Below are 25,993 nucleotides of genomic sequence, written 5' to 3'. Positions count from 1 at the left end.
GTCAGACCCTCTGTCCCCGGTATCTCCTCCTCTCTCCTGTCAGACCCTCTGTCCCCGGTATCTCCCCCTCTCTCCTGTCAGACCCTCTGTCCCCGGTATCTCCCCCTCTCTCCTGTCAGACCCTCTGTCCCCGGTATCTCCTTCTCTCTCCCGTCAGACCCTCTCTCCCCGGTATCTCCCCCTCTCTCCCGTCAGACCCTCTGTCCCCGGTATCTCCTCCTCTCTCCCGTCAGACCCTCTGTCCCCGGTATCTCCCCCTCTCTCCTGTCAGACCCTCTGTCCCCGGTATCTCCTCCTCTCTCCCGTCAGACCCTCTGTCCCCGGTATCTCCTCCTCTCTCCCGTCCTCTGTCCCGGTATCTTCTTCCCTCTCCTAGCTCTCACTCTGTCTCCCTGGTAACGGATCACATGACCTCTGTTACCTCCGGTCTTCCGGTGTGAGATGGGAGGGGTTTCCTCTTGTCTCCGCCCTTCTGTCGCTGCTCGTCTCTCAGCTCCGCCCCCGCCTCGGCCTCGGCTCTCGCTGCTCAGTGTCCGGCGGCCTGGAGCTGGTGTCGTTGCAGAGGAACGAAGACGGCGGAATAAGGGAAGGTTTACCGGAGGTGAGGGAGACCGGGAGGCAGCGGGTAATGTCTGGTCAGGCGGGTGTTAATGAAGTGATGTGTGGTTAGGAAGGTATTGGGTGTCAGGAGGGTGTTATTGGGGTGATCTCTGGTCAGGAGGGTGATATTGGGGTGATCTCTGGTCAGGAGGGTGATATTTTGGCGATCTCTGGTCAGGAGGGTGTTATTGGGGCGATCTCTGGTCAGGAGAGTGATATTGGGGCGATCTCTGGTCAGGAGGGTGTTATTGGGGCGATCTCTGGTCAGGAGGGTGATATTGGGGCGATCTCTGGTCAGGAGGGTGATATTGGGGCGATCTCTGGTCAGGAGGGTGATATTGGGGCGATCTCTGGTCAGGAGGGTGATATTGGGGCGACCTCTGGTCAGGAGGGTGATATTGGGGCGACCTCTGGTCAGGAGGGTGTTATTCGGGCAACATCTGGTCAGGAGGGTGATATTGGGGCGATCTCTGGTCAGGAGGGTGATATTGGGGCGACCTTTGGTCAGGAGGGTGATATTGGGGCGATCTCTGGTCAGGAGGGTGCTATTGGGGTGATCTGTGGTCAGGAGGGTGATATTGGGGCGATCTCTGGTCAGGAGGGTGTTATTGGGGTGATCTCTGGTCAGGAGGGTGATATTGGGGCGACATCTGGTCAGGAGGGTGATATTGGGGCGACCTTTGGTCAGGAGGGTGATATTGGGGCGATCTCTGGTCAGGAGGGTGATATTGGGGCGATCTCTGGTCAGGAGGGTGATATTGGGGTGACCTCTGGTCAGGAGGGTGTTATTGGGGCAACATCTGGTCAGGAGGGTGATATTGGGGCAACCTCTGGTCAGGAGGGTGTTATTCGGGCAACATCTGGTCAGGAGGGTGTTATTGGGGTGATCTCTGGTCAGGAGGGTGATATTGGGGCGATCTCTGGTCAGGAGGGTGTTATTGGGGCGATCTCTGGTCATGAGGGTGATATTGGTGTGATCTCTGGTCAGGAGGGTGATATTGGGGCGATCTCTGGTCAGGAGGGTGATATTGGGGCGATCTCTGGTCAGGAGGGTGTTATTTGGGCGACATCTGGTCAGGAGGGTGATATTGGGGCGATCTCTGGTCCTGAGGGTGTTATTTGGGCGACATCTGGTCAGGAGGGTGTCATTGGGACGATCTCTGGCCAGGAGGGTGTTAGGGCAATCTGGTCAGGCAGGTGTTATTGGGGTCATATGTGGTTAGGAAGGGGTTGGGTGACAAAAGGGTGTTATTAGCGTGATCTCTGGTCAGGAGAGTGTTATTATGGTGACAGGAGGGTGTTATAGGAGTGAAAGGCTAAGTGAAAGTTCCAATAGGGTGTCCTCCTGGGATTGTCTGTGACCAGGAGGTATACACATTGGATTGCCATTGATTGGAGAGCGTCCACCTTGGATTGTCGTTGACCAGGGGGCGTCCACCCTGGATTGTCGTTGACCAGAGGGTGTCCACCTTGGATTGTCGTTGACCTGAGGGTGTCCACCTTGGATTGTCGTTGACCTGAGGGTGTCCACCTTGGATAGTCGTTGACCGGAGGGTGTCCACCTTAGATTGTCGTTGACCGGAGGGTGTCCACCTTGGATTGTCGTTGACCGGAGGGTGTCCACCTTGGATTGTCGTTGACCGGAGGGTGTCCACCTTGGATTGTCGTTAACCTGAGGGTGTCCACCTTGGATTATTGCTGACCTGAGGGTGTCCACCTTGGATTGTCGCTGACCTGAGGGTGTCCACCTTGGATTGTTGTTGACCTGAGGGTGTCCACCTTGGATTGTCGTTGACCTGAGGGTGTCCACCTTGGATTGTCGTTGACCTGAGGGTGTCCACCTTGGATTGTCGTTGACCTGAGGGTGTCCACCTTGGATTGTCGTTGACCTGAGGGTGTCCACCTTGGATTGTCGTTGACCTGAGGGTGTCCATTTTGGATTGTCGTTGACCAGAGGGTGTCCACCTTGGATTATTAGTGACTGGGAGCGTCCACCTTGGATTGTCAGTGACCGGGGGTGTCCACCTTGGATTGTCGATAACCAGCTGCACATGGGGATAACCCTGCTGCATTTAGTGGCTGAATCTGGTGTATGGACTGTGGCCCCTGCTGAGTACCAGGGGCCCCTCCCCTGTGGTGCCAGTATACATGTGACCAGTCCTTGGATATGGAATCGGCAGGAGAAGTGGAGGGTGATGGTGATGGGGCGATGCTGAGCAGTCAGGGCTCATGCCGTCTGCGACCTTCATCCTACCGGGCCCTACGCAGCGCGGTCTCCAACCTCGCCCGCATTGACGACTTCTACTGTGAAAAAATCGGGTCCGGATTCTTCTCTGAAGTCTTCAAGGTAAGACTCTAGTCACATTCAGAGCTGCACATACAGTGGCTTGTCCTCCTGTCACATCCAGAGCTTCACATGCACTGGTTAACCTCTGGTCACATCCAGAGCTGCTTTGACAATCCTGCTGTTTCCTGCTGGTCCTCAGTCTGCAGGATCTCCGGTGTCTGGGTGCAGTAGTTTGTGCGGTGATGAATTGTGGGAGAAGTAGTTTCCTCCTAGTTGTGATGTTTGAGCTCCGCATCCCATATGTAGCAGAGGGTGATTGATCCCTGTCTATAGAGGGTTCAGTGTAAGCCATGCCTGTGTGGGTGCGATGGGGAGGACGTCCCCCGCCTGTGTGGGTGCGATGGGGAGGACGTCCCCCGCCTGTGTGGGTGCGATGGGGAGGACGTCCCCCGCCTGTGTGGGTGCGATGGGGAGGACGTCCCCCGCCTGTGTGGGTGCGATGGGGAGGACGTCCCCCGCCTGTGTGGGTGCGATGGGGAGGACGTCCCCCGCCTGTGTGGGTGCGATGGGGAGGACGTCCCCCGCCTGTGTGGGTGCGATGGGGAAGACGTCCCCCGCCTGTGTGGGTGCGATGGGGAAGACGTCCCCCGCCTGTGTGGGTGCGATGGGGAGGACGTCCCCCGCCTGTGTGGGTGCGATGGGGAGGACGTCCCCCGCCTGTGTGGGTGCGATGGGGAGGACGTCCCCCGCCTGTGTGGGTGCGATGGGGAGGACGTCCCCCGCCTGTGTGGGTGCGATGGGGAGGACGTCCCCCGCCTGTGTGGGTGCGATGGGGAGGACGTCCCCCGCCTGTGTGGGTGCGATGGGGAAGACGTCCCCCGCCTGTGTGGATGCGATGGGGAAGACGTCCCCCGCCTGTGTGGGTGCGATGGGGAAGACGTCCCCCGCCTGTGTGGGTGCGATGGGGAAGACGTCCCCCGCCTGTGTGGGTGCGATGGGGAAGACGTCCCCCGCCTGTGTGGGTGCGATGGGGAGGACGTCCCCCGCCTGTGTGGGTGCGATGGGGAAGACGTCCCCCGCCTGTGTGGGTGCGATGGGGAAGACGTCCCCCGCCTGTGTGGATTCGATGGGGAAGACGTCCCCCGCATGTGTGGGTGCGATGGGGAAGACGTCCCCCGCATGTGTGGGTGCGATGGGGAAGACGTCCCCCGCCTGTGTGGATTCGATGGGGAAGACGTCCCCCGCATGTGTGGGTGCGATGGGGAAGACGTCCCCCGCATGTGTGGGTGCGATGGGGAAGACGTCCCCCGCCTGTGTTGGTGCGATGGCGAAGACGTCCCCCGCCTGTGTTGGTGCGATGGCGAAGACGTCCCCCGCCTGTGTGGGTGCGATGGGGAAGACGTCCCCTGCTTGTGTGGGTGCGATGGGGAAGACGTCCCCCGCCTGTGTGGGTGCGATGGGGAAGACGTCCCCCGCCTGTGTGGGTGCGATGGGGAAGACGTCCCCTGCTTGTGTGGGTGCGATGGGGAGGGTGCCCCCTCATGTATGGACTTATTGTGGAGGGCGCCTCCAGCGTATATTGGTATGATGTGGAGAGTGCCCCCACTGATTGTGGACACGATGTGGAAGACGCCCCCCCGGTCCACATATGGAGGTCGTCTTGGCCAGTATCGGCGTGTTCTCTCTGGCTGGATCACCTGCTTCTGGTTATTTTCCCCTCGTTATCAGTTTGAGGTCAGCTTTTAATAAAGTCGTTTCAGGATTCCAGGCTAAGAGCCAAAAACACAGGTCTGTCCCCTCACTCCCCATAGAGAGCACTCCAGTAACACACACAGGTCTATCCCCTCACTGCCCATAGAGAGCACTCCAGTAACACACACAGGTCTATCCCCTCACTGCCCATAGAGAGCACTCCAGTAACACACACAGGTCTATCCCCTCACTGCCCATAGAGAGCACTCCAGTAACTCACACAGGTCTATCCCCTCACTCCCCATAGAGACCACTCCAGTAACACACACAGGTCTATCCCCTCACTGCCCATAGAGAGCACTCCTGTAACACACACGGTGTAGGACGTGTATACCACCTCTTCTATGTTGGATGTGTAGAAATGCAGGATATAGAATATTGCTCTTCACGTAACGTAGATTACAAGGCCTGGTTCAGACTGGAGTACTTTAGTGGTGGGGGACGTAGAGAGAACATTAATGTGGACTCAGTAATGTATCGTTCCTCTGGATCAAATCTCTCATATACAGCATTGTTGACCTCGCGTTTTGTCACTCCTGAGGCACGAGGTATTTTATTGTCTGTGATGTGAATGAAGCCTGAGGTTTCCGTGAGTGGCAGTGCAGTCCTATTCTTCTGGATATGACTGGGTTAATTCACGCTGAGCACTAACTTCAAGGCGTCATAATGCTGTAATAAGGGGCTTAGGTCAGACTCGGAAGATTTACATCTGGAACCTCCGAAACCTGAGTTAATACACTGAGACATCAGGACACAGTGGACCATTCCCTATTATTACAGACCCTCTCATCCCTCGGCATCACAGACTTGGCCCTCTCCTGGATCTCATCATACCTAACAGACCGGACATTCAGCGTCTCCCACTCACACACCACCTCCTCACCTCGCCCCCTATCTGTCGGAGTCCCACAAGGTTCAGTCCTAGGGCCCCTGCTGTTCTCTATTTACACCTTTGGCCTGGGACAGCTCATAGAATCTCATGGCTTTCAGTATCATCTTTATGCTGATGACACACAGATCTACATCTCTGGACCAGATATCACCTCCCTACTAACCAGAATCCCTCAATGTCTGTCCACTATTTCATCCTAATTCTCCACTAGATATCTGAAACTCAACATGGACAAAACAGAATTCATCATCTTTCCCCCATCTCACGTGACCCCCCCTACGAACCTATCAATTACAGTAAATGACTGCCCACTCTCCCCAGTCCCACAAGCTCGCTGCCTCGGAGTAATCCTTGATGCTGATCTCTCCTTCAAACCACATATCCAAACCCTTTCCACTTCCTGCCGACTTCAACTCAAAAATATTTCACGCATCCGTTCATTCCTCACCCAAGAATCTGCAAAAACCCTAGTCCATGCCCTCATCATCTCTCGCCTTGACTACTGCAACCTCATGCTCTGCGGCCTCCCCTCAAACACTCTCGCACCCCTCCAATCTATTCTAAACTCTGCTGCCCGACTAATCCACCTGTCCCCCCGCTATTCCCCAGCTTCTCCCCTCTGTCAATCCCTTCACTGGCTCCCAATTGCCCAGAGACTCCATTACAAAACCCTAACCATGACATACAAAGCCATCCACAACTTGTCTCCTCCATACATCTGTGACCTCGTCTCCCGGTACTTTCCTGCACGCAACCTCCGATCCTCACAAGATCTCCTTCTCTACTCCCCTCTTATCTCCTCTTCCCACAATCGCATACAAGATTTCTCTCGCGCATCACCCCTACTCTGGAACTCTCTACCACAACATATCAGACTCTCACCTACCATCGAAACCTTCAAAAAGAGCCTGAAGACCCACCTCTTCCGACAAGCCTATAACCTGCAGTAACCACCGATCGACCAAACCGCTGCACGACCAGCTCTACCCTCGCCTACTGTATTATCACCCATCCCTTGAAGATTGTGAGCCCTCGCGGGCAGGGTCCTCTCTCCTCCTGTACCAGTTATGACTTGTATTGTTTAAGATTATTGTACTTGTTTTTATGTATACCCCCCTCACATGTAAAGCGCCATGGAATAAATGGCGCTATAACAATAAATAATAATAATAATAATAATAATAACTTGTTCCACCGGAAGCCACGAGGAACCATAGGAGTAAAACTGCAGGGAAGAAAGAATGGTGGGGATCAATGTTCCTGGAGCTGAGCACTTGGTATGATGGTGATGAAGGTGCAGATAATCTGCAATATTGGTTGGCGAAGGTTCCTGGAGCTGAGCACTTGGTATGAAGGTGCAGATGATCTGCGATGTTGGTTGGCAAAGGTTCCTGCAGCTGAGCACTTGGTATGATGGTGATGAAGGTGCAGATGATGTGCGATGTTGGTTGGCGAAGGTTCCTGGAGCTGAGCACTTGGTATGATGGTGATGAAGGTGCAGATGATGTGCGATATTGGTTGGCGAAGGTCCCTGGAGCTGAGCACTTGGTATGATGGTGATGAAGGTGCAGATGATCTGCGATGTTGGTTGGCGAAGGTTCCTGGAGCTGAGCACTTGATATGATGGTGATGTAGGTGCGGATGATGTGCGATGTTGGTTGGCGAAGGTCCCTTGAGCTGAGCACTTGGTATGATGGTGATGAAGGTGCAGATGATCTGCGATGTTGGTTGGTGAAGGTTCCTGGAGCTGAGCACTTGTTATGATGGTGATGAAGGTGCAGATGATGTGCGATGTTGGTTGGCGAAGGTTCCTGGAGCTGAGCACTTGGTATGATGGTGATGAAGGTGCAGATGATGTGCGATGTTGGTTGGCGAAGGTCCCTGGAGCTGAGCACGTGGTATGACGGTGATGAAGGTGCAGTCGATAGTCGATCTGCAATAATAGTTGGCGAAGGTTCCTGGAGCTGAGCACTTGGTATGACGGTGATGAAGGTGCAGATGATCTGCGATGTTGGTTGGCGAAGGTCCCTGGAGCTGAGCACTTGGTATGATGGTGATGAAGGTGCAGATGATGTGCGATGTTGGTTGGCGAAGGTCCCTGGAGCTGAGCACGTGGTATGACGGTGATGAAGGTGCAGTCGATAGTCGATCTGCAATAATAGTTGGCGAAGGTTCCTGGAGCTGAGCACTTGGTATGACGGTGATGAAGGTGCAAATGATCTGCGATGTTGGTTGGCGAAGGTCCCTGGAGCTGAGCACTTGGTATGATGGTGATGAAGGTGCAGATGATCTGCGATGTTGGTTGGCGAAGGTTCCTGGAGCTGAGCACTTGGTATGATGGTAATGAAGGTGCAGATGATCTGCGATGTTGGTTGGCGAAGGTTCCTGGAGCTGAGCACTTGGTATGATGGTGATGAAGGTGCAGATGATGTGCAATGTTGGTTGGCGAAGGTCCCTGGAGCTGAGCACTTGGTATGATGGTGATGAAGGTGCAGATGATGTGCAATGTTGGTTGGCGAAGGTCCCTGGAGCTGAGCACTTGGTATGATGGTGATGAAGGTGCAGATGATGTGCGATGTTGGTTGGCGAAGGTCCCTGGAGCTGAGCACGTGGTATGACGGTGATGAAGGTGCAGTCGATAGTCGATCTGCAATAATAGTTGGCGAAGGTTCCTGGAGCTGAGCACTTGGTATGACGGTGATGAAGGTGCAGATGATCTGCGATGTTGGTTGGCGAAGGTCCCTGGAGCTGAGCACTTGGTATGATGGTGATGAAGGTGCAGATGATGTGCGATGTTGGTTGGCGAAGGTCCCTGGAGCTGAGCACGTGGTATGACGGTGATGAAGGTGCAGTCGATAGTCGATCTGCAATAATAGTTGGCGAAGGTTCCTGGAGCTGAGCACTTGGTATGACGGTGATGAAGGTGCAAATGATCTGCGATGTTGGTTGGCGAAGGTCCCTGGAGCTGAGCACTTGGTATGATGGTGATGAAGGTGCAGATGATCTGCGATGTTGGTTGGCGAAGGTCCCTGGAGCTGAGCACTTGGTATGATGGTAATGAAGGTGCAGATGATCTGCGATGTTGGTTGGCGAAGGTTCCTGGAGCTGAGCACTTGGTATGATGGTGATGAAGGTGCAGATGATGTGCAATGTTGGTTGGCGAAGGTCCCTGGAGCTGAGCACTTGGTATGATGGTGATGAAGGTGCAGATGATGTGCAATGTTGGTTGGCGAAGGTCCCTGGAGCTGAGCACTTGGTATGATGGTGATGAAGGTGCAGATGATCTGCGATGTTGGTTGGCGAAGGTTCCTGGAGCTGAGCACGTGGTATGACAGTGATGAAGGTGCAGATGATCTGCGATGTTGGTTGGCGAAGGTTCCTGGAGCTGAGCACTTGGTATGATGGTGATGAAGGTGCAGATGATGTGCAATGTTGGTTGGCGAAGGTTCCTGGAGCTGAGCACTTGGTATGACGGTGATGAAGGTGCAGATGATCTGCGGTGTTGGTTGGCGAAGGTTCCTGGAGCTGAGCACGTGGTATGACAGTGATGAAGGTGCAGATGATCTGCGATGTTGGTTGGCGAAGGTTCCTGGAGCTGAGCACGTGGTATGACGGTGATGAAGGTGCAGTCGATAGTCGATCTGCAATAATAGTTGGCGAAGGTTCCTGGAGCTGAGCACTTGGTATGACGGTGATGAAGGTGCAGATGATCTGCGATGTTGGTTGGCGAAGGTTCCTGGAGCTGAGCACGTGGTATGATGGTGATTAAGGTGCAGATGATCTGCGAGAGTAGTTGGCGAAGGTTCCTAAAGATGAGCATTAGCCCGTGGTTTGATGATGAAAGTGTTTAATAACTAAAAGACATCCAGACTCTGCAGGAATGCAGTCCAAACCATGTCACTTTTTCCACCATCATGCTCCATCTGTCATCTTGCTTCCTCCACTATGGTCTTCCTCCTTTATCGTTCTCCCACTACCCTGTTGCTCCTGATTCACGTTCTTGCTGCACATTTTTCCACAAGCATTGTGGATGTGCCAAGTGTCTGGGTTTGCAATGGTTTTTTCGGTCGTCCTCCTCCGTGGTTGCTTCCACCATTCTTGATCAGTGTTTTTCTAATATTGTGCTTGTGTTTATTGAGTAAAGCAGCAGAGAATCCCGCAAGCCATGCCAACCGCCTCTCTGTTATTGAATCATGGTTTAGAGATGTTCATTCAGAGGATCACTTAAAGGGCCATTCCCATTTCCACGATCCTACCCCAATATATAGAAGGTGTAATAACAATAATATTAGCCAATGTCTCAAATTAGAAATGTCATATAGTTTCCCCTGTCTTTTTCCTCATGTGCAGGAATTGCAGGACCTTGAATATCCATGGTTACAACTAGGGTTGATCGAATAGCTTCAGATAAGACCTTAACCGAATAGCTATAGTGCTTACCGAGTAGCCCGGATACCTGGAGCGCTGCCGATGATCGGCTGCTCGACGCCGCAGCTGCATGTGTCACGGCCGTGTGATAGTCACAATAGACAGGCTCTGCATGCGTCTGCTGTGACCGTCACAACAGCTGTGACACATGCATCTGCGGCGCCGAGCAGCTGATCATCGGCAGCGCTGTAGAGTCGGGAGTTGGAGTCAGTATAAAATGGAGCAATTCTAACTCCTAACATATATAATACATTGGGTGCAGTAGTACAATGCCGGACGTGCTCTAAATGTTTTTATACGGCTGAGTTCACACGTCGCGTTGTTTTCGCGGCGGTTTTAAACGCGCGATTTTGCCCCGAAAACGCGAAAAATAAGCATCCCATGCAATCCTATGAGATTCCGCAATGCTGTGCTAATGCTGCGTTTTTTTACGCGGCGGAATCGCTTCGCGGTAAAAAACGCAGCATGCTCATTAATTTAGTGGAATCGCGGCGATCCCACACCCATAGGAATGCATTGTTCCGCTTACTTTCCGTATGTGGCTGTGCCCACCAATGCGAAAAGTAAGCAGAACATTTGCGAATGGTACCCACTGTCCGGAGGAGAGGAGACTGTCCTCTGGGCTGTGGGTACCATATCCCTGTAAAAAATATAGTTAAAATAAAAAATATTGTAATTCTCACCTTCCAGCGTCCCGCGCAGCCTTCCCGCCTCTCTCCACGCTCCCGGTCCCAGTAAACCTTTGCGAGAATGACGTCGAGATCTCGCGGGTGCGCAATGTCTCGCTGTCATTCACGCAAAGGATTACTGGGACCGGGAGCGTGGAGAGAGGCGGGAAGGCTGCGCGGGACACTGGAAGGTGAGAATAACAATATTTTATTCTGTCGTCCATGACAGCACCACCTGAGAGAGGGGATCCGCCCTTCAGGAACAGGAAATCCTACAGATACATAAGAGCGGCACCTCTCCCACGCATCAGTTGGTTTCCTGTTCCTAAAAGGACAGGATTCCCTACAGATCGTATCATCATGGACGAGGAGTCCCCAGGCCGACTGACCGACTCAGGTAGCGGGGTGGGTCGCCTACCTCGGTCAGTGCGGGGTCCCTGGAGGCGCCACAATGGGGCCGGGTAGGGCTCCACGACAGTGTGCGGAGCGGGGTCCGGAGGATGCCCGTCTCCAGGGCCAGCGACGACACATGAGTATGTTGCCCCCGAACCCCCATCCTGGTCTCCTCCTCCGTCATCCGGGGCCGACTGGCGTGGCGTGGTGGCAGGCACGGAGCGGGTCGGGCCATGGCGCCGCTGTCCTTTTTCGTGCCGCCGGGCCGGAAGTCGGATGCCGGCCGGCTTTTCTCTGTTGTTCTCCGCTGGGTGGCGGCGGCACAGGTGCCGGCATGGCGGCGGAGAGGCGTGGAGGGAGGAAAATGGAACCCCTGGCATATCGCCTGCAGACCCGGATTTCCAGGGGGAGGAGCATAAAAGGCCACAGAAATGCTGCAGGGCTGCTTTTGGCCCATTTGCAGCAATGGATGAACCGGAAGCTACCTTGGCCCAGCTGGACCGAGAGCAGGAACGTACCTCAGAGAGGTCCCAGACAAGCTCCCAGCAGAAAAAACAAACTGGACAATCCAGCCACAGAAGTTCCTCCAGGCTGAAGGATCCAGCTCGTCCCCCCCCCCGTGATCCGGTAACTACTCCTACTGCTCGGGTAAGAGATCTTCGTGAATGTGCCCTGATGCAGTGTTCCCCTTATATTTTTTTCTCCTATAGAGGAAGAAGTGTGCTGATAAAGTGAAAAACAGGGAGTGCGCCTTTTGCAGTTGTCCCTTGCCAGACGTCTACCCTAAAAAACTGTGTCAATCATGTATACGGCAGACGGTAGGGGTGAAAAAAAAAAAGGGGTAGCCAAATTTAACAAACATACTTCCTTACACTCTCCCCACTTCTGCAGGTGGCAGAAAAACCCCTGACTTCGCTACGAGTCTAAGGGAAATTATTAGGACGGAAGCTAAAGCTCTAAAGTCCGTATCCCAAGGGGAATCATCTAAGAAAAGAAAGAGAGCGATTTTCTCAGGGTCGGACTCCTCAGCTGGCCCTAGAGGAAATGAAGGTTCCCCAGAGCCCTCAACCTCTTCTTCTGCGTCCTCTTCAGAGGAGGACTCCAGTCATTTCTGCTTGAGTCTAGAACAGGTGGATAAGTTGGTCAAGGCAGTTAGGGCCACCAAGGGGGTAACAGACGCAAAACCAGAACGGTGAGCGCAAGACCTGATGTTCGGCGGATTAGACCCCAGGAAACGTAAATCGTTCCCATTAAACGACAAGGTCCAAAACCTGATCAGTAGGGAATGGAAGAAACCAGAAACAAAGGGCTCCCTACCACCGGCTTTTAAGCAATGATATCCCTTTGAGGACCCCTTGGTGAACAGATGGGATAAAGCCCCGAAATTGGACGCAGTAGTGGCTAAAGCGTTCAAAAAATCTGCTATTCTCTTTGACGACATGGCTTCCTTGAAAGATCCGCTGGACAAAAAAGCAGACTCCTACCTGAAAGGGACATGGGAAATGTCAGCTGGCGCCCTAAGGCCTGCAGTAGCGGCTATCTGCACAGCCAGATCTATGATGGTCTGGCTGGACCAGCTTGAGTCACAGTTAGAGGACAGAGCCTCGAGAGTATCTATCTTGAAGACCCTGCCTACCATCCAGAATGCTGTAGCCTTTTTAGCCGACGCTTTGGCAGATTCTGCAAGGATGGAGGCCAAAGCCGCAAGTCTATCGAATGCAGCCCGAAGGGCTATATGGCTGAAATGCTGGCCCGGGGATATCCAGGCCAGATCCCGGCTTTGCTCCATCCCATGTGAGGGAGAATATCTCTTCGGTCCAGTTCTAGATGAACTTCTGGAGAAAGTCGGGGACGATAAAAAGAAATCCCCTACCCTTCCTATAGACGTCCCTTCGCTAGGAAGAGATTTTTCCGTAGAAGGTCATCCAGAGACCGAGGCAGATGGGAAGATAAGAAGAAGAAAGGTACCAGGTTTATGTTTGGAGGGGGATGCCAGGAAGCATCCCGTGAAACCAAGAAGCCTCCCCAATGACTAGCGGCTCCGGTGGGAGGTAGACTATCGGCCTTCTACCAAGCCTGGTCACGGATTTCAAACAGTAACTGGATCCTGGGGTTGGTAGCCTCAGGTCTAATTCTAGAATTTTCCTGTACCCCCGGAACAGTTTTAAGGTCACCCCGCTCAGGTCTTCCCTATCGGAACAAGCTGCCCTAGAGACCGAAATCCGTGACCTATGCTATAAAAAGGTACTGATAAAGGTACCAGAGGCAGAGAAGGGCAAAGGCTTCTACTCCCCTCTATTCCTGGTCTGTAAGCCGGATGGCTCTTACAGGACCATAATCAACCTGAAGGCACTCAATAAATTCCTGATCATTCGCCCATTTAAAATGGAAATGATTAATTCCACAATAAAGTTACTGTTTGAAAACTGCTTTATGGTGGTGTTGAATTTAAAGGACGCCTACTACCATATACCCATCCATGCGTCTCATCAGCGTTCGTTTCCTCAGAGTGGAGGTTCATTTAGAGGTACAGCATTTCCATTATGTCGCCCTTCCCTTTGGTATTGCGGTCACCCCCCGAGTGTTCACTAAAGTTATAGTGGAGGTTATGGCCCATCTACGCGAAGCAGATATCATGGTAATCCCCTATCTGGATGACTTCCTTATTGTAGGCAAAACAGCAGACCATTGTCGGGACCAATTGCAAAAAGCAAAATCGGCTCTGGAACGGTTAGGGTGGCTACTAAACATTAAGAAGTCCCATCTACAGCCCATGAAAGTTCAGCAGTTCTTGGTCCTAATCCTAGATTTGCAGAATCAGGAGTGTCGTCTGCCACCCGAAAAATTAGTTCGCCTACGTCATCAGGTCTTGAATGCCTCCAATAACCCCACCATGTCTCTTAGGAAAGCAATGTCCCTCCTAGGTTCTCTCTTGTACTGCATCCCCGCGGTCCGGTGGGCCCAGTTCCATACAAGGGTTCTACAGGGCGAGGTTTTACTTCATCAAAAAATCCTGGGGGGTTACCTAGAGGGCCAGTTGACTTTGTCCCAACATACTATAAAATCCCTTGGTTGGTGGCTAGAGGAAAACAATCTAGCCAGTGGGGTGCCCTGGGAATATAACGTAACCCGAGTAGTCACCACGGACGCAAGCCATACTGGTTGGGGGGCCCACATGGGGGAGGTCTTAATCCAGGACCTATGGGTTTACCATCAGATGGAAATGTCCTCCAACCTGAAAGAGCTAACAGCCGTAGAGCACGCAGTTAAAAACCTTCTTGTGTATCTACAGGGTTACCATGTTCGAATATTCTCCGACAATCAGGTCACCGTGGCTTACATCAATCACCAAGGAGGGACTCGTTCCAGACCCCTGATGAAGGTACCAGAGCGGCTGTTCCAATTGGCAGAGCAACATCTTCTGTCTTTAACAGCTCTGCACATAAAAGGAAGAGAAAACACCACGGCGGACTTCCTAAGCCGCAACCTTCTAAGAAAAGGGAATGGTCCTTGAAAACCTCCATCTTTGACCTGATCGTACAAAAATGGGGGCAGCCAGAAGTGGACCTCTTCGCCACCAGGGAGAACAGGAAGGTGTCTCAGTTTTGCTCTCTAAATCCCAGAGAAGGGCCTCTGGCAGTAGATGCTCTTCTGATAAAACGGGACTTCAGGCTAGCATATGCCTTCCCTCCCCTGTCTCTTCTACCCTTGGTGATGAGGAAGGTCAGGAAGGACAAGGCAAAGATTATAGTGATCGCCCCGTTTTGGCCCAGGAGGGCATGGTTCTCATGCCTCAGGACCATGTCGGTGTCCGACCCATGGGTCCTACCAGACATCCCAGATCTCCTATCCCAGGGCCCAGTTTACCATCCTCAGGTGGCTGGCCTACATCTGACGGCGTGGATTTTGAACGGGCACTACAGAAAGGTTTCTCACCAGACCTAATTAACACCCTGCTTAAGAGCAGAAAACCAATTACAACCAAAAGCTACGTTAGGATCTGGAAAAGATTCCTTCAGGTTTCAGGGGTAGTAGCCAGGCAGTCCACACCGATAGCGCAGATCCTAGAATTCTTACAAAGAGGTCTGGACATGGGGCTTTCCACCAGCACCCTTAAAGTACAGGTGTCAGCCTTAGGGACCCTTTTTAACTACAACATCGCCAGTAACTATTGGATCAGTAGATTTATTAAGGCAACAGGCAGGTCCAGACCGGTAGTAAGAAATAAATTTTTGCCATGGGATCTAAACCTAGTCCTCACGGCCATGACAGAGGCCCCGTTTGAACCTATCTCATCAGCGTCTACAAAAAATCTCCCTCTTAAAGTGGCTCTTCTGGTAGCGTTGACATCAGCCCGTAGAGTAAGTGACATCCAGGCGTTATCTAGACTTCCTCCTTACATACAATTCAGGGACGACAGGGTAATACTTACACCCGATCCAGCATACTTGCCTAAGGTAGCCTCCAGTTTCCATAGAACACAGGAGATAGTCCTTCCATCCTACTTCCCTAATCCAACGAACGAAAAGGAAAGGAAACTACACACTCTAGATGTTAGGAGATGTCTCCTAGAGTACCTGGCGGTTACCAACCCCTGGAAAAAAGATAATGCCTTGTTTATCTCCTATCAGGGCACTAGGAAGGGCCTTAGGGCTTCAAAAAGCTCACTAGCGAGGTGGATTAGGGAGGCCATTTCGTTAGCATACACCTCAAAGGGCAGATCGGCTCCTGGCAAGCTGAGGGCGCATTCCACCAGGGCCATGGCGACCTCGTGGGCAGAGAGATCGGAAGTCTCGATCGACCAAATATGTAAGGCAGCTACTTGGTCCTCTCCAAGCACCTTTTACAACCATTATAGACTAGGCCTGGGTGCTTCCTCAGACCTCTCCTTTGGTGTCAGGGTGCTGCAGGCTGTAGTCCCTCCCTAAGTAATTATTACTCTCTGTAATTCTCTCAGGTGGTGTTGTCATGGACGACCGAATAAAGTCTTAGTTACTCACCGGTTAACGGTATTTTTCGGAGTCCATGACAACACCCGTATATTCCCTCCCTTTAGTTTAAATTTGGGTGTGCACTTCTTCCTCTTATATGTACACTGGTAATAAATATTTGAGTAGAGTATTGTACATAAATTATGCTATTAACCTTGGTGGTCCTATTTGTGCTCTGTAAACCAACTGATGCATGGGAGAGGTGCCGCCCTTATGTATCTGTAGGATTTCCTGTTCCTGAAGGGCGGATCCCCTCTCTCAGGTGGTACTGTCATGGACTCCTAAAAATACCGTTAACCGGTGAGTAACTAAGACTTTTTATTTTTTTTATTATTTTTTACATCCTGTCTTTTACTTCTGATGCTGCATAGGCAGACACCTATCCATTATTAACCCTAGAATAGTAAAGGGGTAAAAAAAGACACACATATTAATTAAAAATTCTTTTAATGAAATAATCACACCAAGTTTTTGACAAAATTTATTATTCAGATAATCCATAAAAAAGCCATGTTCTGTAAAAAAAATAAAATAAAAAAGCAACAATATACATACCTCTCCGCCGTTCAGTCAGGTCCCCCACTGCTATCCACCACAAGGGGTTAAGTGGTTTACAACGGGGACCGGTGCTAATGTGACCAGCCCCGCTGTAAACCACTGCAGAATGAATGAGTTCTGACCGGAGATGAACTAATGAGCGTGGGAAAGTTTCTGAACTTTTTCCCACACTCATTAGTTCACCTCCAGTCAACCAGGGACTCAACGCAGCCTCAGTGACGTCAGCGTCTTAAAACATTCTCTCTCTCTCATTATTCTAGTATTTGGCAAATATTAATAACTATGGTAATCCTGATTAACCTAAAACTGAAAAGGTTTATTCTGATTTCATGTCAGATATTGAGAAAAACATTCAGATATGTCTTTATATAGTGGATGGAAACTTCTCGTTTCAATTGTAGCTGTGGGGTCTTGTGGAGAATAGGTGATTGTGGGGTCTTGTGTAGTGCAGGACAGGTGGTTTGGGGGTCTTGTGTAGATGGAACAGGAGGTTGTTGGATCTTGTGTGGTGGCATAGAAGATTTCAAGCTCTTGTGTATTGAAGACAGGTGGTTGCGGGTCTCGTGAAGTGCGGCTATGTGGCTGTGGGGTGGACAGGTAGATGTGGGGTCTTGTGTAGTGGAGGACAGGTAGATGTGGGGTCTTGTGTAGTGGAGGACAGGTAGATGTGGGGTCTTGTGTAGTGGAGGACAGGTAGATGTGGGGTCTTGTGTAGTGAAGGACAGGTAGATGTGGGGTCTTGTGTAGTGGAGGACAGGTAGATGTGGGGTCTTGTGTAGTGGAGGACGGGTAGATGTGGGGTCTTGTGTAGTGGAGGACAGGTAGATGTGGGGTCTTGTGTAGTGGAGGACAGGTAGATGTGGGGTCTTGTGTATAAAAAATAAATAGTTGTGGTGTCTCGTGTAGATTGGATAGATGGCTACGGGTTTTGTGTAGTGGGGAACATATACAGTGGGGAAAAAAAGTATTTAGTCAGTCAGCAATAGTGCAAGTTCCACCACTTAAAAAGATGAGAGGCGTCTGTAATTTACATCATAGGTAAGACCTCAACTATGGGAGACAAACTGAGAAAAAAAAATCCAGAAAATCACATTGTCTGTTTTTTTTTTCATTTTATTTGCATATTATGGTGGAAAATAAGTATTTGGTCAGAAACAAAATTTCATCTCAATACTTTGTGATATATCCTTTGTTGGCAATGACAGAGGTCAAACGTTTTCTGTAAGTCTTCACAAGGTTGCCACACACTGTTGTTGGTATGTTGGCCCATTCCTCCATGCAGATCTCCTCTAGAGCAGTGATGTTTTTGGCTTTTCGCTTGGCAACACGGACTTTCAACTCCCTCCAAAGGTTTTCTATAGGGTTGAGATCTGGAGACTGGCTAAGCCACTCCAGGACCTTGAAATGCTTCTTACGAAGTCACTCCTTCGTTGCCCTGGTGGTGTGCTTTGGATCATTGTCATATTGAAAGACCCAGCCACGTTTCATCTTCAATGCCCTTGCTGATGGAAGGAGGTTTGCACTCAAAATCTCACGATACATGGCCCCATTCATTCTTTCATGTACCCGGATCAGTCGTCCTGGCCCCTTTGCAGAGAAACAGCCCCAAAGCATGATGTTTCCACCACCATGCTTTACAGTAGGTATGGTGTTTGATGGATGCAACTCAGTATTCTTTTTCCTCCAAACACGACAAGTTGTGTTTCTACCAAACAGTTCCAGTTTGGTTTCATCAGACCATAGGACATTCTCCCAAAACTCCTCTGGATCATCCAAATGCTCTCTAGCAAACTTCAGACGGGCCCGGACATGTACAGGCTTAAGCAGTGGGACACGTCTGGCACTGCAGGATCTGAGTCTATGGTGGCGTAGTGTGTTACTTATGGTAGGCCTTGTTACATTGGTCCCAGCTCTCTGCAGTTCATTCACTAGGTCCCCCCGCGTGGTTCTGGGATTTTTGCTCACCGTTCTTGTGATCATTCTGACCCCACGGGGAGGGATTTTGCGTGGAGCACCAGATCGAGGGAGATTATCAGTGGTCTTGTATGTCTTCCATTTTCTAATTATTGCTCCCACAGTTGATTTCTTCACTCCAAGCTGGTTGGCTATTGCAGATTCAGTCTTCCCAGCCTGGTGCAGGGCTACAATTTTGTTTCTGGTGTCCTTTGACAGCTCTTTGGTCTTCACCATAGTGGAGTTTGGAGTCAGACTGTTTGAGGGTGTGCACAGGTGTCTTTTTATACTGATAACAAGTTTAAACAGGTGCCATTACTACAGGTAATGAGTGGAGGACAGAGGAGCCTCTTAAAGAAGAAGTTACAGGTCTGTGAGAGCCAGAAATCTTGATTGCTTGTTTCTGACCAAACACTTATTTTCCACCATAATATGCAAATAAAATGAAAAAAAAAAACAGACAATGTGATTTTCTGGATTTTTTTTTCTCAGTTTGTCTCCCATAGTTGAGGTCTACCTATGATGTAAATTACAGACGCCTCTCATCTTTTTAAGTGGTGGAACTTGCACTATTGCTGACTGACTAAATACTTTTTTGCCCCACTGTAGTTGTTGGGTCTCATGTAGTGATAGTTGATTGTTGGGGTCTTGTGTAGTCACCAGTATGTGGTTGCAGGGGTCCTATCAAATAATTGAAGATTCCCACACTTCGTGGTATTTTAGAGGTCTGGCTGTGGTTCGGGCATCCAGATACCTTAAGTCACGTGTTCGTGGTTTGTATCTGGGATCTCCAGTTACAGACCCCTCGTATTAAGGACAGATCTGTATTTGGGAAGTGATAGACCGTGTAGCTATGATTGAACTGCTGGGATTTGTAATGACGTAGTCGGGTGGATCTTAGATTGCTTGCTCCAACCAGATGTCTACTACTGGCAGTGCTGACTGCGTGTGACCCTAGTGAACCCCACCCTGCTCCATTCACCTCTCCCTGTACACAAACAGGGCCACATTTGGCTCTTATCACTCCTGGTGTTGTCTATAGTCTGCACCCTTCATACACACCACACCTTCTTAATCATAGCACCACGGAGAGGTGTATGTCATAGGAGCCGTGTGCGGAGGAAGATGGGGTGCAGGGAGGGATTTACTGAATGATGGGGTGAAAACTCTCCATATTGGAAACTTGTTAGAGATGTGTCTGTGAGAAGCTGGAGGAGTGTGGGTGCAGGGTATTATAGTTCATGGCCTACAGGTCATGTTGTTGTTTCTGGGTGTCACCTTGTAATGATAATGAATTATGGATGAGCTGAAAGTTATGAGAACGACACCGAGGAGCAGCAGCATTTAGGCTATGTGCCCACGTAGCGTTTTAAAACGCTCACTAAAAACCGGACTCCTTCCCAGAAATCGCGCAGATTTCACCGCGATTTTTGCCGCGATATTCAAGCACTTTCCAAGCGATTTGAAGCATCGCTTGGAAAGTGATTGACAGGTTGGTCACACTCGTCATACATAGTGTTTGACAAGTGCGACCAGGTTTTTACTATTGAGGCCGCCTATGTGGCATCAGCAGTAAGAGATAGAATGTTAAAATGCTAAAAAAAAATTAAAAAATCGGGGTATATTTACCTTCCGATGTCCCGCGCTGCATTCCCGGCCTCAGCGTTCCCAGCGATGCCTTGCGAGACCTGTGATGACGTTGGTCTCGCGTTGCTATAGCGATCTCGCGAGACCACGTCATCACAGGACCTTGCCGCAAGGCATTACTGGGAACGCTGAGGCCGGGAATGCAGCGCGGGACGCCGGAAGGTAAATATACCCCAATTTTTTTATTTTTTATTCTTTTTTTTACAGGAGTATGGTACCCAGGGCCTGGAGGACAGTCTCCTCTCCTCCACACCATGGGTACCAACCGCACATGAGACGCTTAACTTCCTGCATGGTGGGCATAGCCACATGCGGGAAGCGGTTCTCATGCATTCCTATGGGTGCGGAATCGCGGCAATTCTTTGCGATTCCGCACAAAAGAATGAGCATGCTGCGATTTTTTCCGCGATGCGATTCCGCCGCGGAAAAAAGCGCAGCATTAGCACAGCATGTGCGGAATGCCATAGGAATGCATGGGGGGCGTTCTGTACACGATTTTTAAACGTTTTCGCGCCGAAAATCGCGGCAAAAACGCTTAAAAATCGCTACGTGGGCACACAGCCTTAGGGTATCGTCTGCTTTGAAGTAAAGTGGATCCTGATTGTTTGTCTGCCATATAAATTTATAAGGAATATACAGAATCGGAAAGCTCCACGACCAGTGAAGACGTGTGAGGGACGTCTTGTTTTTTTCCTGTTGATGGAGTTTTGAGAGTCCTAGATCAGTGCAATAATCTTGATCGTGTGATTGTCTCCATCCCCCCAATAAGAACAGTAGTCCTGTGATTGTCTCCGTCCATCCTGTGATCAGTGCAGTAGTCCTGGTCCTGTGATTATCTCTATCCCCCCAATAAGAACAGTAGTCCTGTGATTGTCTCCGTCCATCCTGTGATCAGTGCAGTAGTCCTGGTCCTGTGATTGTCTCCGTCCATCCTGTGATCAGTGCAGTAGTCCTGGTCCTGTCATTGTCCCCGTCCATCCTGTGATCAGTGCAGTAGTCCTGGTCCTGTGATTGTATCCGTCCATCCTGTGATCAGTGCAGTAGTCCCGATACTGTGATTGTCTCCGTCCATCCTGTGATCAGTGCAGTAGTCCTGGTCCTGTCATTGTCTCCGTCCATCCTGTGATCAGTGCAGTAGTCCTGGTCCTGTGATTATCTCTATCCCCCCAATAAGAACAGTAGTCCTGTGATTGTCTCCGTCCATCCTGTGATCAGTGCAGTAGTCCTGGTCCTGTGATTGTATCAGTCCATCCTGTGATCAGTGCAGTAGTCCTGTCATTGTCTGCACTGATCCTTTGATCAGTGCAGTAGTCCTGGTCCTGTGATTGTCTCCGTCCATCCTGTGATCAGTGCAGTAGTCCTGGTCCTGTGATTGTCTCCGTCCATCCTGTGATCAGTGCAGTAGTCCTGGTCCTGTGATTGTCTCCGTCCATCCTGTGATCAGTGCAGTATTCCTGGTCCTGTCATTGTCTCCGTCCATCCTGTGATCAGTGCAGTAGTCCTGATACTGTGATTGTCTCCGTCCATCCTGTGATCAGTGCAGTAGTCCTGGTCCTGTCATTGTCCCTGTCCATCCTGTGATCAGTGCAGTAGTCCTGGTCCTGTGATTGTATCCGTCCATCCTGTGATCAGTGCAGTAGTCCTGATACTGTGATTGTCTCCGTCCATCCTGTGATCAGTGCAGTAGTCCTGGTCCTGTGATTGTCTCCGTCCATCCTGTGATCAGTGCAGTAGTCCTGGTCCTGTGATTGTCTCCGTCCATCCGGTGATCAGTGCAGTAGTCCTGATACTGTGATTGTCTCCGTCCATCCTGTGATCAGTGCAGTAGTCCTGGTCCTGTCATTGTCTCCGTCCATCCTGTGATCAGTGCAGTAGTCCTGGTCCTGTCATTGTCTCCGTCCATCCTGTGATCAGTGCAGTAGTCCTGGTCCTGTCATTGTCTCCGTCCATCCTGTGATCAGTGCAGTAGTCCTGGTCCTGTCATTGTCTCCGTCCATCCTGTGATCAGTGCAGTAGTCCTGGTCCTGTCATTGTCTCCGTCCATCCTGTGATCATTGCAGTAGTCCTGGTCCTGTCATTGTCTCCGTCCATCCTGTGATCAGTGCAGTAGTCCTGGTCCTGTCATTGTCTCCGTCCATCCTGTGATCAGTGCAGTAGTCCTGGTCCTGTCATTGTCTCCATCCATCCTGTGATCAGTGCAGTAGTCCTGGTCCTGTCATTGTCTCCGTCCATCCTGTGATCAGTGCAGTAGTCCTGGTCCTGTCATTGTCTCCATCCATCCTGTGATCAGTGCAGTAGTCCTGGTCCTGTCATTGTCTCCGTCCATCCTGTGATCAGTGCAGTAGTCCTGGTCCTGTCATTGTCTCCGTCCATCCTGTGATCAGTGCAGTAGTCCTGGTCCTGTGATTGCTATCGCTGGCTGCTCACAGGCAGCACGTGACCCCCGGCTGCAGCCGGCTCTTGCTTCCGGTGACGTCCCTTCAAATGCTGGCAGCAGCCGGGGGTCCCTCTTCCTCCTTCCGTGCTGGCTGCCAGACTGTGGGCCGGGTTTTCCCCCCGTGTTACACCCAACATTCACTGCGCGCCTATTCATTGAGAGAGCATGCGGTGGATGCTGGGCGTGGTGCAGGGGTAACCCCGCCCACAACCCAGCAGCCACCATGGGGACCCAGCGCTGAGTCACGCCTCACTTGTTGTGATGTCAACAGGGTCACGTGCTACCTGTGAGCGGCCACAGATAGCGCCGCTCACAGGCAGTATAGGCAACATAAGGTAGCTACAAAATTCATTAGGGGCCCTGGGGGGATATATGGGGGGGTTAACTTAAAGTAGTGGACAACCCCTTTAAGTCTTAATTGTATGTGCTCCCTATGTTTGCGTGGGCTTCCTCCAGGTTCTTTTGGTTTCCTCTCACACTCCAAACACATACTGATAGGAAACTTAGATTGTGACCCCATCGGGGACAGTGATGATAATGTCTGTAAAGCGCTGCGGAATTAATGGCGCTATATAAGTGAGTAAAATAAATAAATTGTCAGGAACCTCAACAGCCATGTCGTAAATCGTTCTGGAGCTTCCAAGGACTGGCAGGTAACCGCACACCCTGGCTGTGTACAGAGGGAGAATGCTAATCCACGACTCTGCAACTTTAACATTGTTGCTCTTTTAGGCTGGGTTCACATGTTGCGGAATTCCCGCAGAATTTACAGCGAGAATTCTGGAATTCCATTCCGCGGGAAAATCGCATTTTAAATTCCCGCAATTTTCCTGCAGAAAAACTAGCGATTTGGAAGCGCAATTAGAGAGAACTGATTGACAGGTTGGTCACACTCGTTATACACAGTGTTTGACTAGTGTGACCAACTTTTTTCTACTGAGGCGGCCTATGCGGCATCAATAGTAAAAGATAGGATGTTAAAAATAATAATAAAATAATATTGTTATTCTCACCTTCCCGTTCCCAGCGATGCCTTGTGGCAATGACCTTTGATGACGTCGCGATCTCACGAGACGGCTACAGCATCGCGAGACAGCGACGTCAGCAAAGGTCATTATCGCAATGCATTACTGGGAACAGGAGCTGCCGGGAGCATCGCGGAGGCCTGGGAAGGCTGCGCGGGACGCCGGACGGTGAATATAACCCGATTTTTATTTTAATTTTTTTTTTTACAGGGATATGGTGCCCAGAGCCCGGAGGACAGTCTCCTCTCCTCCGGACCGTGGGTACCATCCGCACATGATCCGCTCAGCCCCGTGCGGAAAGTAAGCAGAACAATGCATTCCTATGTGGGTGGAATCGCCGCGATGCCTCAAATTAATGAGCATGCTGCGGATTTTTTCGTGATGCAATTCCGCCGCGGGAAAATCCGCAGCATTAGTGCAGCATTGGGGAATCCCATAGGATTGCATGGTACGCTGTTTTTTTTGCGTTTTCGAGGAAAAATCGCACATTAAAAACCGCCACAAAAACGCGAAAAAAAGTGACGTGTGAACGCAGCCTTAAGGTGCGGAGAGGCCAGATCCTTAACATGAAACTATTTTCTTCAAAGAGATTTCAAAAACAGCCCGATGCGTAACTCTCCTCGTCCTCAGACCCGTCTGTGGTGGAGGCACCGCACAGATTGCACAATTTAGGGATTGGAAGGAATTCTGGCTGTGTGTCTGATATTCACATGAGTGGAGCTGGCCTGTAGTACTGGACACCACCATGGGCTGGAGGGGCGCTGTGCATAGGCAGTTCCACCATTTTTCTGTTGTTGGCCTTTGAGGCCTGTGCTGAGCTGTCACCAGTCCAGGCCGCAGACTCTGGTTTTGAGGTGTGGGCTGTGACTCGGCCGCTCCAGGACATTCCTAGCCAGTCCTGCGCACGCCATGTGTCCGATGTAGGGGGAGTCTGAAGGGAACCTGATGGCTGAGTCTGAGGGCAGTGACGTCAGCGGCAGCTGCTGCTGGGAGAGACGGACAAATATGGAGCGAGGGCCGGAGAGGACGCTCTGAATGCTGCTCCGACTTCAGAAAAATAAACTTCTGGCTGCAGGTCCCTACTAGTGTCACACACACCACATTGCTCGCATCACCCCTGATCACAGGAGCTCAGAATCCCAAACACGCAGTGTCGTTACCATCATTCCGAATCCGTCTCACGCACAATTTATCACTTTCACCATCACCTGATTGATCGCCCAGCACCATAGACCGCAGGCTGCTTTTCTTGGCGTTCTAACATATATCTGGAACACCCCACGAGACTCGATATCTACACTGGGAAGCCCCCACGAGACTCGATATCTACACTGGGAAGCCCCCACGAGACTCGATATCTACACTGGGAAGCCCCCACGAGACTCGATATCTACACTGGGAAGCCCCCACGAGACTCGATATCTACACTGGGAAGCCCCCACGAGACTCGATATCTACACTGGGAAGCCCCCACGAGACTCGATATCTACACTGGGAAGCCCCCACGAGACTCGATATCTACACTGGGAAGCCCCCACGAGACTCGATGTCTACACTGGGAAGCCCCCACGAGACTCGATATCTACACTGGGAAGCCCCCACGAGACTCGATATCTACACTGGGAAGCCCCCACGAGACTCGATGTCTACACTGGGAAGCCCCCACGAGACTCGATGTCTACACTGGGAAGCCCCCACGAGACTCGATATCTACACTGGGAAGCCCCCACGAGACTCGATATCTACACTGGGAAGCCCCCACGAGACTCGATGTCTACACTGGGAAGCCCCCACGAGACTCGATATCTACACTGGGAAGCCCCCACGAGACTCGATATCTACACTGGGAAGCCCCCACGAGACTCGATCTCTACACTGGGAAGCCCCCACGAGACTCGATATCTACACTGGGAAGCCCCCACGAGACTCGATATCTACACTGGGAAGCCCCCACGAGACTCGATATCTACACTGGGAAGCCCCCACGAGACTCGATATCTACACTGGGAAGCCCCCACGAGACTCGATATCTACACTGGGAAGCCCCCACGAGACTCGATATCTACACTGGGAAGCCCCCACGAGACTCGATATCTACACTGGGAAGCCCCCACGAGACTCGATATCTACACTGGGAAGCCCCCACGAGACTCGATATCTACACTGGGAAGCCCCCACGAGACTCGATATCTACACTGGGAAGCCCCCACGAGACTCGATATCTACACTGGGAAGCCCCCACGAGACTCGATGTCTACACTGGGAAGCCCCCACGAGACTCGATGTCTACACTGGGAAGCCCCCACGAGACTCGATGTCTACACTGGGAAGCCCCCACGAGACTCGATATCTACACTGGGAA

At 51.1% G+C, this 25,993-nt stretch overlaps 1 protein-coding gene across 1 annotated transcript in view; it reads left to right on the top strand.

The window, feature by feature from the left end:
- Positions 1-305: 305 nt before the first annotated feature.
- The window catches only part of LOC141074885 (dual specificity testis-specific protein kinase 2-like), a 112,515-nt gene continuing 86,827 nt past the window's right edge, over positions 306-25,993 (top strand). Inside the window, exons 1-2 of the mRNA XM_073562193.1 lie at positions 306-601; positions 2,028-2,947. Of these exons, the coding sequence (XP_073418294.1) occupies positions 2,768-2,947 (180 nt within the window). The 5' untranslated portion in view covers positions 306-601; positions 2,028-2,767. The remainder of the gene's footprint in view (positions 602-2,027; positions 2,948-25,993) is intronic.

This window comes from Dendrobates tinctorius, unplaced genomic scaffold (genome assembly GCF_039654945.1).
Source record: "Dendrobates tinctorius isolate UK_male_01 unplaced genomic scaffold, ASM3965494v1 ptg000342l, whole genome shotgun sequence".
Taxonomy (NCBI): Eukaryota; Metazoa; Chordata; class Amphibia; order Anura; family Dendrobatidae; genus Dendrobates; species Dendrobates tinctorius.
Note: the sequence above shows the minus strand (reverse complement) of the source record. Positions and strands in the feature narration are given on the sequence as shown.